Source organism: Copadichromis virginalis, linkage group LG19 (assembly GCF_057382275.1).
Source record: "Copadichromis virginalis isolate Kocher_CV1m ecotype Utaka linkage group LG19, C_Virginalis_male_GT1.1, whole genome shotgun sequence".
Taxonomy (NCBI): domain Eukaryota; kingdom Metazoa; phylum Chordata; class Actinopteri; order Cichliformes; family Cichlidae; genus Copadichromis; species Copadichromis virginalis.
In genome coordinates this window covers 6,319,920-6,336,855 of record NC_140636.1, presented here as the reverse complement: position 1 = coordinate 6,336,855, position 16,936 = coordinate 6,319,920, and the positions used below count along the sequence as shown (strand labels likewise).

The window sequence follows — 16,936 nt, the reverse complement described above, 5'->3', positions numbered from 1 at the left end:
GATCTCAGCTGTTTTCTGGTCTCTGGCAAAGGACAGGATTCTATGGCGGTGACCTTATTGACTTGAGGTTTTATTACTCCATTTCCAATCACAAACCCAAGGTACTCAGTTTCAGCCTTGGCAATGGCACACTTACCTGGATTAACAGTCAACCCTGCAGACTGAAGACGCCCCAATACCTTCTCCAGGTGTTTCAGGTGTTCTTCCCAGGTAGAACTGAAAATCACTATGTCATCAAGGTAGGCTGCAGCAAAATCAGACATGTCAGACAGTATCTGGTCCATCAGTCTCTGGAATGTTGCCGGGGCACCATGCAGTCCAAAGGGCATGGCTTTAAACTGGAACAAGCCCCACGGGGTCCGGAAAGCAGTCAGCTCTTTTGAGCGCTTAGTCAGTGGTACCTGCCAATAACCCTTGCAGAGGTCTATTGTTGTCAGGTATCTGGCCTTCCCAAGGCGCTCAACCATGTCATCAATGCGGGGAGTTGGATATGAATCAAATTGTGATATTGCATTCAGGTACCTGAAGTCTATGCAGAAACGGATACTGCCATCCTTCTTTGGCACCAGGACCACCGGGTGGCACCACTCGCTCTTCGAGGCTTCAATGATTCCTAGTGACAACATCAGGTCGATCTCCTCTTTCAACGGGATCAGTAGACGCTCAGGTATCCTGTAACTCATTCTCCTCACAGAAGCTCCATCTTTCAACACAATGTCATGTTCCACAATGTCCGTTCTACCAGGATTTTCACTGAACACCTCTAATTTACACAGGTTTCTCACCTGAGCCTGTCTTTCCTCAGGAAGATGGTTGAGAGATCCAGGTCCTGAGGAGTGGGTTTTGGCAGATACTGATCATCCACTTCCTCCTCTGAAACCTCCCGGATCAGAAAGACATCTGCTTTTGGTCTCGCCACCCATTCCTTAAGCAGGTTAATGTGCAGTACTCTGCTGGAGCGGGGCTGATCTGGAATAGCGACCTTATAGGTTGTTTGTCCAAGTTTCCTTTGGATCTCATATGGCCCTTGCCACTTTGCTAACAACTTACTGTCATCACTTGGAAGAAGCACCAGCACCTTCTCACCAGGACTGAAGGATCTTTGCCGAGCTGACTGGTCGTACCAGGCCTTCTGGTGCTGCTGTGCTTCCGCTTTGTGGGCTTGGGCCAGCTCCGTCATCTTCTCCAACCGTTCCCGCATCTGGACAACATAAGAGACAACATTGACAGCCTGTGATCTTTCTTGATCACCCTCCCAAGTCTCCCTTAGAAGAGACAAGGGGCCTCGTACCTCATGGCCATACAATAGTTCGAAAGGTGAAAAACCTGTAGAAGCCTGGGGTACTTCTCTATATGCAAAGAGGAGGTAGGGCAGCCACTGATCCCAGTCTGTACCAGTTTCATTGACAAATTTGCGTAACATTTGTTTCAGAGTCTGATTGAAGCGCTCTGTTAGGCCATCTGTCTGAGGGTGGTATGGCGTTGTCCTCAGGCTCTTAATCCCAAGGAGCTGGTACACCTGCTTCAACAAAGTGGACATAAAGTTAGTGCCACGGTCAGTAAGAATCTCACGAGGAAAACCAACCCTTGAGAAGAACTGTATGAGACAGAGGGCGACTGCTTTGGCTTTTATTGATCTCAAAGGAAAGACCTCTGGATACTTTGTAGCGTAATCTGTCACAACCAGCATGTAACGGTTGCCTGCCTTGCTTCTTTCTAGAGGACCAACAATGTCCATTCCTAGCCGTTCAAATGGAGTGCTGATAATTGGTAGAGACTGGAGAGGAGCTCTGGAGGGGATTTTAAGAGAAGACTTCTGGCACTGAGGGCAGCTTTTACAGAACAGTGTCACATCCGAGCGCACACCAGGCCAATGAAAATATTTTCTAATGCGGGCCATGGTTTTGTGCTTTCCCAAGTGGCCAGCCCATGGAATGGAGTGTCCCAAGGAGAGCACCACCTTCTGGACTGCTCTAGGAACCACCAACTGCAATGCTGAACCCTGCTGACGATACAGACTGCCATCTTTCAGGAGAAACTCCCCCTTGCTGTTCAATTCTTGCTCAGTCCCTTGGCTCCTCTCTGCAGCTTTCTGGAACAAAGATGTTAGAGATGGATCGTCATGTTGCATTTCAATAATATTAACAGGGATTTTGAAACCCAAAGGTAACTCCGGCTCTGTGCTAGGAGCTTCTCGAACAGCAGTATGTAGAAACTTCTCTTGCCTTCTCTGTCCACGTGACTTACGAGACTTCCCGGGTGCAGTCTCTATGTCCGCATCATAGAAGGGCAAGGCACGGAGTGGGTGTAGGGACTCCTCTTTCTTCTTAGCTTGAGCTCTTGTTACTGCAACATTGCATGTATGACTAGGATTCAGCAAGTCAAACAACACAGGCAGATCTCGACCCAGCACTACTGGAAATGGCAGATTCTCTGCAACACCAATATTTAGAATATACGTTTGTCCTTGTACCTTGATGTACAGATCTGCTGTTGGATATGATCTCTCATCTCCATGAATGCAGCGAACAGGGATTGTCTCCACATTAACTTTATTTGCAGGTACAAAGTCTCGGTGCACAAAAGTCTGAGTACTTCCTGAGTCAACAAGGGCCTTTAATGGTTTCCCATCAACCTCAACTAAGGTCATTTTGAAACCATTCTCAAACTCCACTTTAGGCTCCACACTTTGTCGGGGCACAAAACACATCTGCGTTATTTTTGTAGCATTCTTTGGGCACATAGGTTTTGTGTGGCCCTCCATCCCACACAAATAACAAATCACAGTCTTGGGTGGAGGTCTTGACGGCATATTGACAGACTGGCTCTTTGGAGGTTTACTCACCCCTGCTTTCTGGTAGTGAGGGACAGATTTTGAACCATCTCTCATTTTCCATGCTGTGTGGCTCCATGGCTGTCCTTTTCTCCGTGCTGCCACAAACACATCAGCTAGCTCTGCAGCCGCCGCTGCAGAGTTTGGATTGCATTCTTTAATCCATATCTGTAACTCAGGAGACAGCATTCTCAAGTATTGTTCTAAAATTAATATTTCACTAACCTCATGCACCGTTTTTCCTTTTGGCTTCACCCACTTCTCATATAACTCTTTCAATCTTGCATATAGTTCTTTTGGATTCTCATCAGGTTTTACCTCCAGTGAACGGAATCTCAGTCTATATGTCTCAGGATTAATGTCATATTTTTGAAGGATAGCTGCTTTCACTTTGTCATAGTCTAGAGAGTCATCCATATCCATATGAACATACGCACCTCTTGCTTTGCCAGTGAGTAAAGGAATCAGATGAAAAACCCAGTCCATTTTTTGCCACCGGCAAACTACAGCCATGCGTTCAAATGTTGTTAAAAAAAATGTTCAATATCATCCTCCTCTGTCAATTTTTCCAGCCTGGGTTCATAAAAGCGAGACTGACCTGACTGAGGATGTATTTGCTCATTACTGGAGCCAGCACAGGGAGGATCCTCCTCTTCAAAGGACTCTACCTCTGGTTGTTCAGGTTCCTCCATTTGAGGCTCAGGGACCGGGGAGGTACGAGCTTGCACTTCTACCTGCAACAGCTGAAACTGATGTTGCAGTGCTCTAAAGCGCTGTTCCTGGCGGGTAAACTCCTCCCTTCTTCTTGCTTCCTGGGCCTCCTGCTGACCCATAGGAGAACGAAGCATGGAAATCAGTTCTGACATTGTCAGCTCCTTACCTTGGCTCTCAGTACTATCCACCCCTCCAGAGGCTCCATTTTCCTCTCCTCCTTCTACTTGCTCTACAACTCCAACTGGCTGGTTTTGACAATCTCCTTTTGCTCCTCTGCCACTCCTTCCCATTCTGTGCATGGCTTGATGAGTGAAGAGGGGAAAAAAAGAGAAAAAAAAATCCTGTGCCTTCAACTGCTGATCCCACTCCTGACACCACTTGTGATGGACCGAGCAGTGAAGGAAACTTAGGCACAGGTTAAAGTCCAAAAAACGATTTTTTATTTAACCCAAAAAACATAATTGGTTAACTCATGCAAAAAGAATCAAAATCTTGGGCCCATAAAAGAGGTCAAACTAACAAAACTCTACTCAAAGTTGACAACACAACTGATAACTCAAACAAACTGACCTAACTTAATGAGACAAAGGGGAAACTTAAATAGTGGCTGATCAGCCCACAAAAACAGGAAAAGGGGTAAAACACACAAAACCTAACTAAACCAAACATAATGAACTCCAATTCCCCCCCATGGTCCCGAGTTATGGCGTGAACCAATTTGTAGCCTTCCTTTAAAGCTCGCTCCGCCCCTTTTCCACCTCTTGGCTCCTTAATCAAGGGACTGGAACAGCTGCAACTACGGTAACTCAGAAAACAAAAGATTAATCATACATAACAGTGTAAACTAAAATGTGCGCACTTATTTTAGAAGGCAGCGTTATGTGGATATGTGAATGAATTCTAAACCAAAACCAGTTATTTATTGTCCTGTAAATAAATTCCTATATTTAAAGAAAGAAATGTGAATGCAATATTGCTTATAAGCCTCTACACTAACATGGTGATATTACCACTGTGTGGCTGTAAGTGCAGCCATCACACTTGTCCACATTCATAATGAGAGGGCACAGCTGACTCACAGGGAGAGCGTCAGACAGCTGTGGAAGCTGCAGAGTCATAATCGCCGTTATGATATTCCTGGAAACATCAGACACAAGCCTGGGCTGCCTTTCGTTACCAGCAGAGTTATCTGACAGAGTTTTTCAAATGAATGCTTGCTGATGTTTTAGAAATAAACAACAAATACTACAACTAAGATGTTAAACATTAGTCTATAGTCCCTAAAAAGAGAAATAATTCTTTGTAATTCATTAACATTCCTCATCTTGTGGCAGATGTGACATATTGGCACAAAGACAACAGCTGTCACAGTCCAGCTGATTCAGATTCTTGGGTCAAGATTAAGCTCCAAACCTTCCTTTGCAATAACGTTTGCAGCTATGCTACTACTGGTTTTATCTGTGCAATCTTGTCATTTATTTTTACTTGTTCTTTGTGTCTCTCTTTCTGTCTTCTCTTTGAAAGCTGGATGCCTCTCTGAGCCTGACTCTACCTGTGGTCTCTTCAGTTAAAGGAAATGCTGCTATTGCTCATTGTGTCATTATTGGGATCATTTCTTTGGTTTATGTAAAGTGTACCTTATAATAATAAAGCATTGTGAGATGACTGCCTTTGTCAACTAGTACTACATAGTATTTTTTTAACTGTCAGTATATAAACAGAATAATTATATGAAATAAATACAAGCAGATCAACAAAATAAAGAAAAACTGAGTAATTTTCTGGAGGTTGTGTAACAACAATTTCATGTTTGTACACATTTGGATCCCTGTGTTTACAGCCAAAGCACCTCTGAGTCTCTCCTGAGTAAACTGCAGCTGTTCTGCTGCATCCTTCAAAGGCTTTTCTGGAGACACAGCTTTATTATTTCTGCCACATCAGTCAAACTTAGACACGAGAGCCTACGAGCTCACAGACCGAGTGCAGCGAGGCTTCTTTATGAAACTGCATGTCAGGCAACACTTGTTCATCTGTGCTGGAGGACTGGAGATTTTTCTAGTGATACTGTCACTGACCACAAGCTCCTCTGTCATTGACCCTCAGCGGTCTGTGTGGACATATCAAATCGGTGTCAAATATCTCAAATTACTCACATATTTAGCTAAATAAAGGCTCTTTGATGGCTTTCTGGGGCCCCTGTGAGGTAATGGCATTTGGCACTGGATTGTGGGGCCCAGCACGACTTCAAGCTGACAGGCAGTATTACATCTTCACTTGTCACCACAGCTAATAATGTAAATACTTCCCCTTCTAAATGGGGACTCTGTAGTTCACAGTACAGGGACGTTGGCTTTTTCTTGCCTTAAACCTCGTGTCAGTTCACAAATATTTGCTTTGTGTTGACTTGGTTGGCTATTCTCTCTGTTCCTCTGTGTGTTATTAAATACGAACCCCACGGATGCCTCAGGACTCCAGAGCTGGAGACATTCCTGAGTGCATTGCTGTCATATTTTGAACAGTAACATCGTAGCTCTTATCTTTGACTGCATATCTGATGTGTTGTATTAATATCCAATGCATACCTCACCAGCACTCGTGTGAAATGTAATTAGGAGTAGTGGATACTGGGTAACTGTAGTGGAGCCTTTAAATATGAACAATATTCCAAAGCTGAAATGGCTGAAGTGTTTGTTACAGCAGTGTAACAATAATGAAATACCTTCAGAGGGACACAACTGTGCATGGCTTCATCACAAGAGTAAGTCTAAAACTAACACAAAAAAAGCACGCTTCAGTCTGCAGTTCCTCCCCTAGAGCTTTGAAAGATATACTGCAGAGAGGTGAGGCCAAAGCACTGTCTGTGTGCTCAGGAGTGTTGGCAGGAAAGGCAGAGTACGTGATGTTGTAGCGCCTTCCTCTCTATCACGGTGCTCAGCATACACATCTGGTGTCTCATTCCTTTCTAGTAGTGTCATGTTGAGAAAGTATTCTGGGTGGAGCACAGATAATGGAAATCTTACAAATGAGGACCAGAGCAGATTTCAATTTCCATGGAAATGTTTGATGTTATTTTTCTTAATAAATTCATAAAAAGAAAATCATCACTGAAGAAGAAACACCCAATGCATCATGGGAATCCCCGGCAGCCTACGCCTATTGCAGCATAACTAAGGGAGGATTCAGGGTCACCTGGTCCAGCCCTAACTATATGCTTTAGCAAAAAGGAAAGTTTGAAGCCTGATCTTGAAAGTAGAGATAGTGTCTGTCTCCTGAATCCAAACTGGAAGCTGGTTCCACAGAAGAGGGGCCTGAAAACTGAAGGCTCTGCCTCCCATTCTACTTTTAAATACTCTAGGAACAACAAGTAGGCCTGCAGAGCGAGAGCCAAGTGCTCTAATAGGGTGATATGGTACTACAAGGTCATTAAGATAAGATGGGGCCTGATTATTTAAGACCTTGCGTGTGAGGAGCAGGATTTTGAATTCTGGATTTAACAGGAAGCCAATGAAGGGAAGCCAAACAGGAGAAATCTGCTCTCTCTACATATTTGTTTAATATGTGCGTTGAAAGACATTCATCCATCCATCTTCATCCGCTATATCCGGGGTTCGGGTCGCAGGGGCGTTCCCAGGCCAGCCGAGAGATATAATCTCTCCAGCGTGTCCTGGGTCTGCCCCGGGGCCTCCTCCCGGTGGGACATGCCTGGAACACCTCACCCAGGGGGCATCCTTGTCAGATGCCCGAACCACCTCAGCTGGCTCCTTTCGATGTGGAGCAGCAGCTGCTCTACTCTGAGCTCCTCCCGGATGGCCGAACTTCTCACCCTATCTCTAAGGGAGAGGCCAGCCACCCTTCGGAGGAAGCTTGCTTGTATTCGTGATCTCGTTCTTTCGGTCACTACCCACATCTCGTGGCCATAGTTAGGGACGCTTTTACACTCAGCTGCCTCTTCACCATGATGGACCGGTGCAGCGTCCACATTGAAGGACATGTCCTGGTCAAAAATGACTCCAAGGTTCCTCACAGCGTTACTGGAGGCCAAGGTAATGCCATCCAGAGTAAGAATCTGCTTAGATACCATATTTCTAAGATTTTCGGGGCCGAGTACAATAACCTCAGTTTGATCTGAATTAAGAAGCAGAAAGTTAGCGGCCATCCAGGTCTTTATGTCTTTAAGACATTCCTGCAGTTTAACTCATTGGTGTGTGTTATCTGGCTTCATGGACAGATAGAGCTGGGTGTCATCTGCTTTGAATGTTTAGAGATCAGCTGTGATCAATGTGAAAATGTGTGCTACACATTTGAAAGATATTGCCAAAAGGAAGCATGTGTAATATAAACAGAACTGGTCCTAGCGTTTATCATTCAATGATGGCAAAATGCCCTCTGCCCACGGTAGAGCTTTGATAGCATGTTATAGCATATAAGAATATGATATAGTCTACAGGTGAGAAATCAGATATGAAGGACTCTTTCATCCTCGAGACATTAATGCCAGTCCTGTGCATCACTCCTTATCATAGTGACAGGTGCCATCGTTTCTACTTTCAGACCTCCCTTTACATGATCCCGACAGTAAAAAGAAAGACAGTATTATACCACAGATATGCCAAATAAAAGTATGAAACGGTCAGCTCAGATGTTCATGGTTTCTTTCTAAAAGGAAGGCTCCATTCATCTTTCTCCTAACTCTAGTTTGGATTGTGGGATTCCTGATCTGAGCTTCCAATGTTCATTTTATTTAGTTTTCCAAACTTGCAGTAGTTCTTTTATCAGACATGTAGTATCTTTACGTAATCCAGTCTTGGTATACTTTCCACGTGAGACTCACGAGATCAGATCTGAAACAAGGAAGTGCATCACTGTGTGTGTGTGTGTGTGTGTTTAAATGGGGAAATCCCCTTAAGTCTTCCCAGCTCAGCGGTCTGAGCAAGGCCATAGATAAGATCAGTGCCAGCCCTGATAATGTTTACTGTCCCATCAAGAAAACCCCCAACCCCAATTACTGACTTCCCCTGAGGAAGTGAGAGCCATCTCCTGGACTGAATACCCATCCTTATCTTAATTAGCCACCAAAAATGACCAAACCTGGCTCAGTCAAATATTCACACTGCTGGAATTAATGTTCTCCTTTAAGTTGTAATATCTCTGATATTCATTGTGTTTTAATCATCGTTCCATGGTCATGTTTAGAGTTTAGTGCCATGCAGCATGAAGCACCGCCTTTGTCAGTAATAACGTCGTTCACTCCATTTGTGGCCCGTTCGTCTTTACCGTGTTGCTTTGGTTCATTGAGGTTTGCAGAAATTCATTTATGAACGACTCTCTTAATCATCTGAGTCAGGCTGAGGTCTGAACTTTGACCCTTCAGTCCTTTTGTTTTTCAGTCATTGTGTCAAAGATTTGCTGCTGTGATCGGATAAATGTCCTCTGGAATATTTTGGTATAGAGAGGAGTTTGTGATCAGTCAGTCTATAAGGTCCTGTGGCTGCAAAATAACACTCGTCCATAACCTCCTGACAGGATGCAAGATGAATGAGGTGCTGATGTGCTATGGCCACATGCTGTGTGTTAGGGCCAACTGTGTTCTCTTTGGTCTGTCTAAAGGGTAATGAAGACATTTGATTTGCTCAGATGCTGGTTTTTAAAGTCAGACTGTACTGTCGTGTTCTTTTAAGAGAGAAGAGACTTTCTCCAACAAGCCTTCAAAACAAACCGTACTTGTTCAGTCTCGCTCTGCTAGCAGGGTCTGATCTTGGGGCAGATGTGTCAGAACGTCCTGGGAGGATTGTGGGATTGCACTAACACACAAGCAACCAGCGAGACTTCTGTTGTAAGGGGGCCTCGTGCTGAAGATCAAAAGGTCGAGTACGTTGGATTTGGATGGGTGTTGCTGGTGCCGTGGATAAACGTGTTGCTTCCCAGCAAAATGTTTCATGATTCAAATCTGAGGCACGTCCGTGTGGAGTTCGTATGCTTTCCTTGTGCCTGTGTCAGTTTCTCCTGAGTAATCCAATCTCCACCCACAGTCCAAGCATATAAATGACAATGAAAATTTGCCATCGATGTTAAGAAAATAAAGTATTTCAAGTGTATAATTAAAATATAAATGTTTAGTTATAATGCAGTTTGTAGCCTAAAGCATTTTGAATGTTCAGCAAGACTAGCAAAGTGTCCCAGTACATTAGCACCATCTGGTGACGCCTTGCACCTCGCTCATCTGTTTAAACCGGCTGCCCTCAGGTCAGTGCTGACAACATATACACAGGAGGAGAGTGGGCGCACCTGAGAACACAGCTAAACAGAATCAAACTGATGAGACAGGAGAAGCAAAACTGAACATTATATACACGAGACAGGAGGCGATCAAAATAAAATGTAAACTTGACAAAACTGGTAAGCCCATGGAGGCAGAACACAGAGAGATGAGACAGAGGACACGAGATACGACTGGTGAGACTGAAGGTAAACAGAGGCGAGGACGCTGGAGAAAAAGCATGGTGACAAGACCAGGACAGACTGGACACAAAAGGGGAAATAACAAATAAAACAAAGCCAAAGAATCAAGAACTACAAATAACAAACTCAGAGGTGCTACAACATAACAGACACAGGAACTAAAACATAAATTAAAAAGTCCAGAACAAAACTGAAAATACTTGATCAAAGATCCAGGACCGTGACACTATCCATCTATTCTCTAAACTGGAATATCAGGAGGCAAAAACAGGATCTGCAACCTGTGCACAGTCATTTTCAACGTTAATGTAGATATGGATTTTTTAACTTAAATATTAACACATTATTAATGTATTTACTGCAATTGTAAAAATTCTCAGTCTCAATACAGTCGTTTCTGTAAAGCATCAGAGGAAATGAGTGATGTCAGTCCCTAAACCTGTTTGGCCATTGTTTCCACCACAGCCACTGTGGAGCAGCGTTTCAGTGTCAGCTGCATGGGAAACACTGGGCCTGAGCTCACATCCTGCTTTTGTTGGTACACTTACAGGAATGTTTGTGGTTGGATAAATATTTGCTCAAAGTTTCCTCTTATTAAAATATGGATTTTACCACATAAACCAACATTTTGAATATGCCTTTGCAAAGAGATGCTAGCATCTTGTGTCAGGAACTGAGGGTGTGACCTTTCCTATACATTTAAGGTTGGAAAACAGACTTGGAAACCCTTGATGAGACATTTTGTCTGAACTGTATTGCAGCAACTAAACTGCGGCTGTAAGGAAGCTTCAGTTTTTCCACATTTTAAATAAATGCACAGAAATGTTGATGAGCTGGCGACTGAGCGTGGGATCTTGAAAGCCTGGAAGTTGAAATGAAACAAACAATCAGCTTTGGTGTTCATGTAACAGGGGAGTGAGAGGGTGAGAATGAAACTGTGAGCGACAGAGTCAAACTGAGGTATCCTACGAAAGGCAACACGTCAGGAGCAGAGCAGCCTTTAGTGAAGCTTCACTGCAGACACGGAGACATGCATTTGCACTTTCTGACACTAAATGTATGCAAACTTTAGGGAACAGCTGGTGCAACAGAGAGAATGACACTGAGTGATTTTGTGGCTATGAGGCAGTTTTTCCAGAGGGAGCATTTCATACACAGCTGTTGGAGGCTATGCCTTAAAACATCAGACTGTAGCTCAGATGGTAGAGCACCACCTAATCGGCAGGGTGGTGGTTCAATCCCAGCCTGCATGCCAAATATCCTTGGACAAGACACTAGCCCTGAGCTGCTCTCAGATGCATCCACCAGAGAATGAATGTTTGAAAGTTACACAGAAAAAGATGTGATTGAGGCAAGTTGTGGAAAGTGCTTTTAGAGTTCGGCTAGAGTAGAAAAGTCTGTCCATGAGTTTACTGAAGTATCAAAATCACCTAAAATGTGCAGAACACAGGGTACTTTATTCAGTGGGATCCAGCAGAGCTTTTTCAGACTAGTTTAAAAATGAGTGGACTGCTTTTACACCTGAATGTTAATCTAACTGCAAAACATGTCCCTTTTTTTGAATGCGTCAGTGATATCAGCTCTGGTGCCTTGATCATCCTAATGGCACAGTGAGGGGAGAATGGTTTGATAACAACATCATCATGTTGTTGATGCTAGGAACTGGACCCAGAAACATCCTTATCAGCCTTGTTCTTACACAAACTCTTCCCATGGTTTCTGAAATCTCTCAATGTGAAGTGTGAAGCTTGGTGGGAGGTCACCAGGTAAAACCAGGTGAGAAAAGCAACCTGCAGGTCCAGCAGCACTGGGTGCAAGCTTATCACTCTCCTCACATACACTTCAACCTAGTTTTTCGACCCCCTGCTGCCAAGTTTAATTAATGTGTAGAAGGAGCAAGCACACACTAACAGTCACAGCAGGTGGGCAACAAAACGATTAGACTAAAGTAATGATGTCAGTGTTGAGTCTGACACTATCTGCTCTGGTTTAATAAAAAGGTCAGGATTTGAGACACTGTTAACCAAAACTTTCCATCATAATCATAACAAAAGCACTTTTCTTGCATAAACTAGACTAAATGATAGGCCTGGGTTTTATCTGTGGTGACATTCTTCATTAATAAAACTGAATAATGAACAAATAAACCCAGCCAGTAATTATGGTTATTACACTACAGCAGTCCTGGAGAAAAAATAGAAGCATTGTTTAGGATAATAATGGCGTAATTATCATAACTATCTTAACCCATATGCCTTCTGCTTGTACAGGCGCAGCAAGTGAGTCCCAGCCCGCTATCTTCAGGACTCGGTTACCTGGAGCACATCTGTCAACTCGTTGAGAAGATCAGCCAGATGCAGGAGACTAACCTCCAGCTGCAGAGGCAGATCTGCAGTCTGCAAAAGCAATGCAGGATGAGAAAGGCCAAAGAGGTGTGTGAACGCTCTTATTTCAACTCATGCAATAAAGTCGAGACCTAAACGTGAGGATTTCTGCTAGCTGCAGCTTTGTCCGACGACCTTTAAGAGTCTTTGTCTGCAACTGGGGGTGTGGAGATTGAAAAGCATGTCTCATTGGTCTATATGGTGCTTTCCTACTAGGTTTGAGCACTCAAAGCACTTTTCCTTCACATTCCAAGCTTAAGCACTTTGAACCTGATCTCAGAGTCCAGCGGAGGCGTCAGAGGAAACTAAGGTTTCAGTATCTTGCACAATGATATTTGGAGATGCACGCTGGAGGAACAAGGGAATGAACCACTGGCCTTTTATAGACAACCAACTGCCTCTACCTCCTGTGTCTTTATGCTTAAATACATTTTTGTTTTAAATATTATGAGCAGTGCTATTACTGTAGGGTCTTTACCTTACAGTGTCATACCTCGAGGTGGCTGTTGTGATGTGGTGCCATGTAAATAAAACTGAAGTATACTGAAAAGCAGCACAGAACTTGAGAACAGAAAGGCAGAGCGTGTTAACAGTGCTGAACAACCAGGTCAACCTCCAGCCACACTCACAGCTGTTTAAACTGACATAGCAATTCTGTATTTTATAACCAATACATTTAATATGGGCAGCACAGTGGTTAGTGCTGTCGCTTCACTCCAAGAAGGTCCTGTGTTTGACTTCACCATCAGGCCGGTGAACGAGCTTTCTGTGTGGAGCTTGGTGTCAGTCTCTCTGTGTTAGCCCTGCATCACATTGGAGACCTGTCCAGGGCGTACACTGGCTTCAGCCCGCCGTGACCCTGACAAAAACAACACTAAAGACACAGAGTAATCCTGACTGGAATATCGCCTGTGGTCTCTGAATGGACCGTCATGTACAGCTCTGTGTATGAGTGACAGCCCTGGTGCATCGTGTACAGCAGGGGTGGCAGGAAGAGCACCAGCAGAAAGCATTCACCATCTACAGTAACACTGTGTAGGATGTAGCGCACCCGAGCAAGTGTGTGTGTTAAGAAAATGACATGAACATCGATACTGTTAACAAATGAGAAGCTGAAAGGTAGAAGGACAGATTCAAAGGACGCACAACAGAGGCTGAGTCTCATTATCACATTAAGACTGTGACGGTTTATGGTCAACAACAGTCACCTCAAAACATTTTTATTGTAATGTAAAGTCCCTACAAACGACTCCCTATGAACACTGAACTTGGCGACTGAGGGAAAGAAAAACTCCCTTTTAACAGGAAGAAACCTCCAGCAGAACCCGGCTCAGTGAGGGGCGGGGCCATCTGCTGCTACAGGCTGCTGGTGAGGGGAGGACGACATGACAAAAGACTCTCTGTGGAAAACAGCCAGAGATTAATAATGATTGAATGCAGAGTGGTGTATAAACAGATAATGAGTGGAAGAAGCACTCAGTACAACAGCAAAGACTATTGTAGTGTAACTACGGGAGAATTCACCAACAAGTAAGTGTGAGAGTGATATGGTACTACGAGGTCATTAAGATATCACACATGCACTTTCTTCTTTCTTTGTAAGACCAAGCTAACATTCACACTCCCAGGGATGCATCAGAGAGTAACTTGGGTTACTGTCATGCTCAAGAACACTTGGCAGGCCGACTGGAGCAGACAGGGGTTGAACTGTGTTCTACCACCTGAGCTACAGCCAACAGAGGTGTGGCTACAGTGGTGAAGAGAAGCCTGGGATTGTTCTTATTTTCTGCGATGAATAGTAAGATGTTGTAGCTTTACAGATGGCGTATTTATAGAGCAGCAAACGGGCTCTCCAGACTAAATGGTTAAATTAGTGAGACAGCATTTCCTTTCCAGCTTACAAGTGAGATCACCTCTCAGAGTGTCTGACTTTTTAAACTAAAACGTAAGTAACGACACACTGCAGGCTTGTTTTGGTTATACCTAGCAAACTCAGAGATTTAATGGGAACAAAAGATGGCAGCACAAACCCAGCTAGCTCAGTCGGTAGAGCGTGAGACTCTTAAGCTCAGGATCGTGGGTTCGAGCCCCACGTTGGGCGATGTAGCTCAGCAACAATAGTCCCGGTCCCTAAGACCATCATTGTCCTTAATGACTACAGACCTATTGTGAAGTGCTTTGAGAAGCTGATCCTAAAGTGCATAAAGAACTGCCCGCTTCACCTGGAGAATGCTGGGACTTCAGTAAAGATGCTCTTTGTTGATTTCAGCTTAACTTTTAACACCATCTTTCCAGACATTCTTATAGCCAAGCTGGTAAACTCAGACTTCCGCCTCCGCTACATGCACATGGATGAAAAACTTTCTCACTGACCGAACACAATCAGTCAAGGTTGGCACCCAGAGATCACTCAGCACTGGCTCACCACAGGGATGTGTGCCGAGTCTTCTCCTATACACCATCGACACCAGTGACTGCACCCCTCGCATCCCTGCATCATCATCACCAAATTTGCAGATTTGGTGATGATGGGACACCAACGATGGCGACACCGCCTACAGAGATGAGGTCTAGCATCTGACAGAATGGTGTGACTACAATAAGTAGTGATTGAATGAAGCCAGTTGTATAAAATGCTCTGAATGTTCAGGTAGAGCAGAAAAGTGCTGAGACCCAGTTCATTTACCTCACACATCCCAAGGTGGGAAAAGACTGGGAAGGTAAGTGGTAACTAAAACGAATGAGCGGCAGGAATAGTTTGCAATTACATGAATTAACACGCAACTCTGTCTGGGTCTACGGTTGATTAATAAACTGGAGTGAAACATTGCTCCTCCTCCTGGGCCTGTGGGGAGGTCGAGACAGAGCTTTGTCTGTCGTAGATCGTGGTACTGTTCAGGAACAGATGAAGGATCCGGTGCGGGTATATGTTCTGGTTGTGATCTGTTAGAGGCTGTGGGTAAGGCTGATTGAAAGCAGCAAGGCAGAACAGACTCAAACCCTCTGCTCTGTTACTGGCCCAGTCAATGTGGGAGTTGTGTTTCTGCAGCCAGAATTAATGGAGCGTCTGGAGACGTGAAAAAGCCGAGGGTCTCCCTAACTAATCAAACAGGCTCAGGCTGGTGAGTGATCATAGCTTCATCACATGAAGCCAACTGATTATTTAATGCTTGAAAACAAATTTCACACACAGTGTTTTCCACCCAGCCGGTCTCAGCAACCACAGGTCGAAATATCCACTGTGGATATGAAATACGCCTCAGCCCATGCCTGCACGCGTCCTCTCAGCACGCCTACGGCATACGAGAGTTTAGTGGCATCATCGTGGGAAGAGAGCGCTGAGCGGCTGAAAGCGAGCAGGTGGAAGGAACCCCCCCAAAATGCCACCACCACCACCACCACCACTCCCCAGGAAAGGACTCAGGTGAAACAGCATCGTGGGACACTGCAACTGAGATCGCAGGATGAGGCTGCGTGACTGCTTCATTGCTGACTGTGTGATTCCGTGTCACCAGTGGGGGCCATCTGAGTGGGAGCTGAGGCTAAACTAGAACAAATCTCAGGAATAACTCGAAGCATTTCCTCTTGTTTGTAAGTGAAGTTCTGCCTTTGTTCACCCAAGAGATGCAGTGCACTAAATATTTCATTAAACACAGGAGACTTAACATGTAATCATGGGGAGCAAAGGTCTATTTTTGGACACCACTCAGACAGCAAGAAGAACATATAGCTAACATGTCAGTCCTGGTCTGACTATGGAGGAGAGGAAACTAGATTAACTAAACAATGCTCACAAAGGGCACCAGCTCAGTTTGGTGGGTGAGCAGGCGCCATATTCAAGAGGAATGGCCTGTATTTGTAGAGCGCTTTACACATCCAGTCAGCCACAGCCACCCTGGGGCGCACTGACAGAGGCGAGGCTGCCGGACACTGGCGCCACCGGCCCCTCTGACCACCACCAGCTAACGGGTGAAGTGTCTCGCCCAAGGACACAACGACCAAGTCTGTCCAAGCCGGGGCTCGAACTGGCAACCTTCCGATTACAAGATGAACTCCCAACTCTTGACCTTTGGCCTTTGCTGCTCTCTCTCACCTCTGTAATGTCTGTCCAACAAAGACAAAATCCTCAAAAATAATGTTAAAAGAAACCATTAATCGTACAAGTGCTGTGCCTGTTCTTTGGTCCCACGATGCACATTAGCAACAACATTCAAATTACACATCCTACTGTATCATCATATATGATCTGCATTACGTGGAGTAAAATTCTAAAACATCATTTTTATTTAAAACCACGTTCAAAATCAGTTTTTCAGCTGTTGATCACTTTCTTTTGAAATGAAAATTTCATGACACATTTTCTTCTTCTCTGCTTTTTCCAGGACTTCTTCAAAGACTACTGCAGCTGTGGTGCAGCCAGTTTAGCCTTCCAGGATTTCCAGAAAACGCAATCCAGAGATGAGTTTTCATCGCCCAGTGGAACTCTCTCAGACCTGTCAGCCGTTCCAGAGGTCACACAGCACCCACTCATATCGACCGGTGGAGG

At 44.5% G+C, this 16,936-nt stretch overlaps 1 protein-coding gene and 1 non-coding gene across 3 annotated transcripts in view; both read left to right on the top strand.

The window, feature by feature from the left end:
* Positions 1 to 16,936, top strand: part of LOC146685412 (uncharacterized) — a 43,634-nt gene that overhangs the window by 20,697 nt on the left and 6,001 nt on the right. For both annotated transcript variants that reach the window (XM_085441524.1, XM_085441523.1), the window contains 2 exons: positions 12,277 to 12,438; positions 16,773 to 16,935. In XM_085441524.1, the coding sequence (XP_085297650.1) occupies positions 12,277 to 12,438; positions 16,773 to 16,935 (325 nt within the window). The remainder of the gene's footprint in view (positions 1 to 12,276; positions 12,439 to 16,772; position 16,936) is intronic.
* On the top strand, positions 14,419 to 14,491 carry trnak-cuu (transfer RNA lysine (anticodon CUU)). The gene has a single exon. It is a non-coding gene; the product is annotated as a tRNA-Lys (tRNA).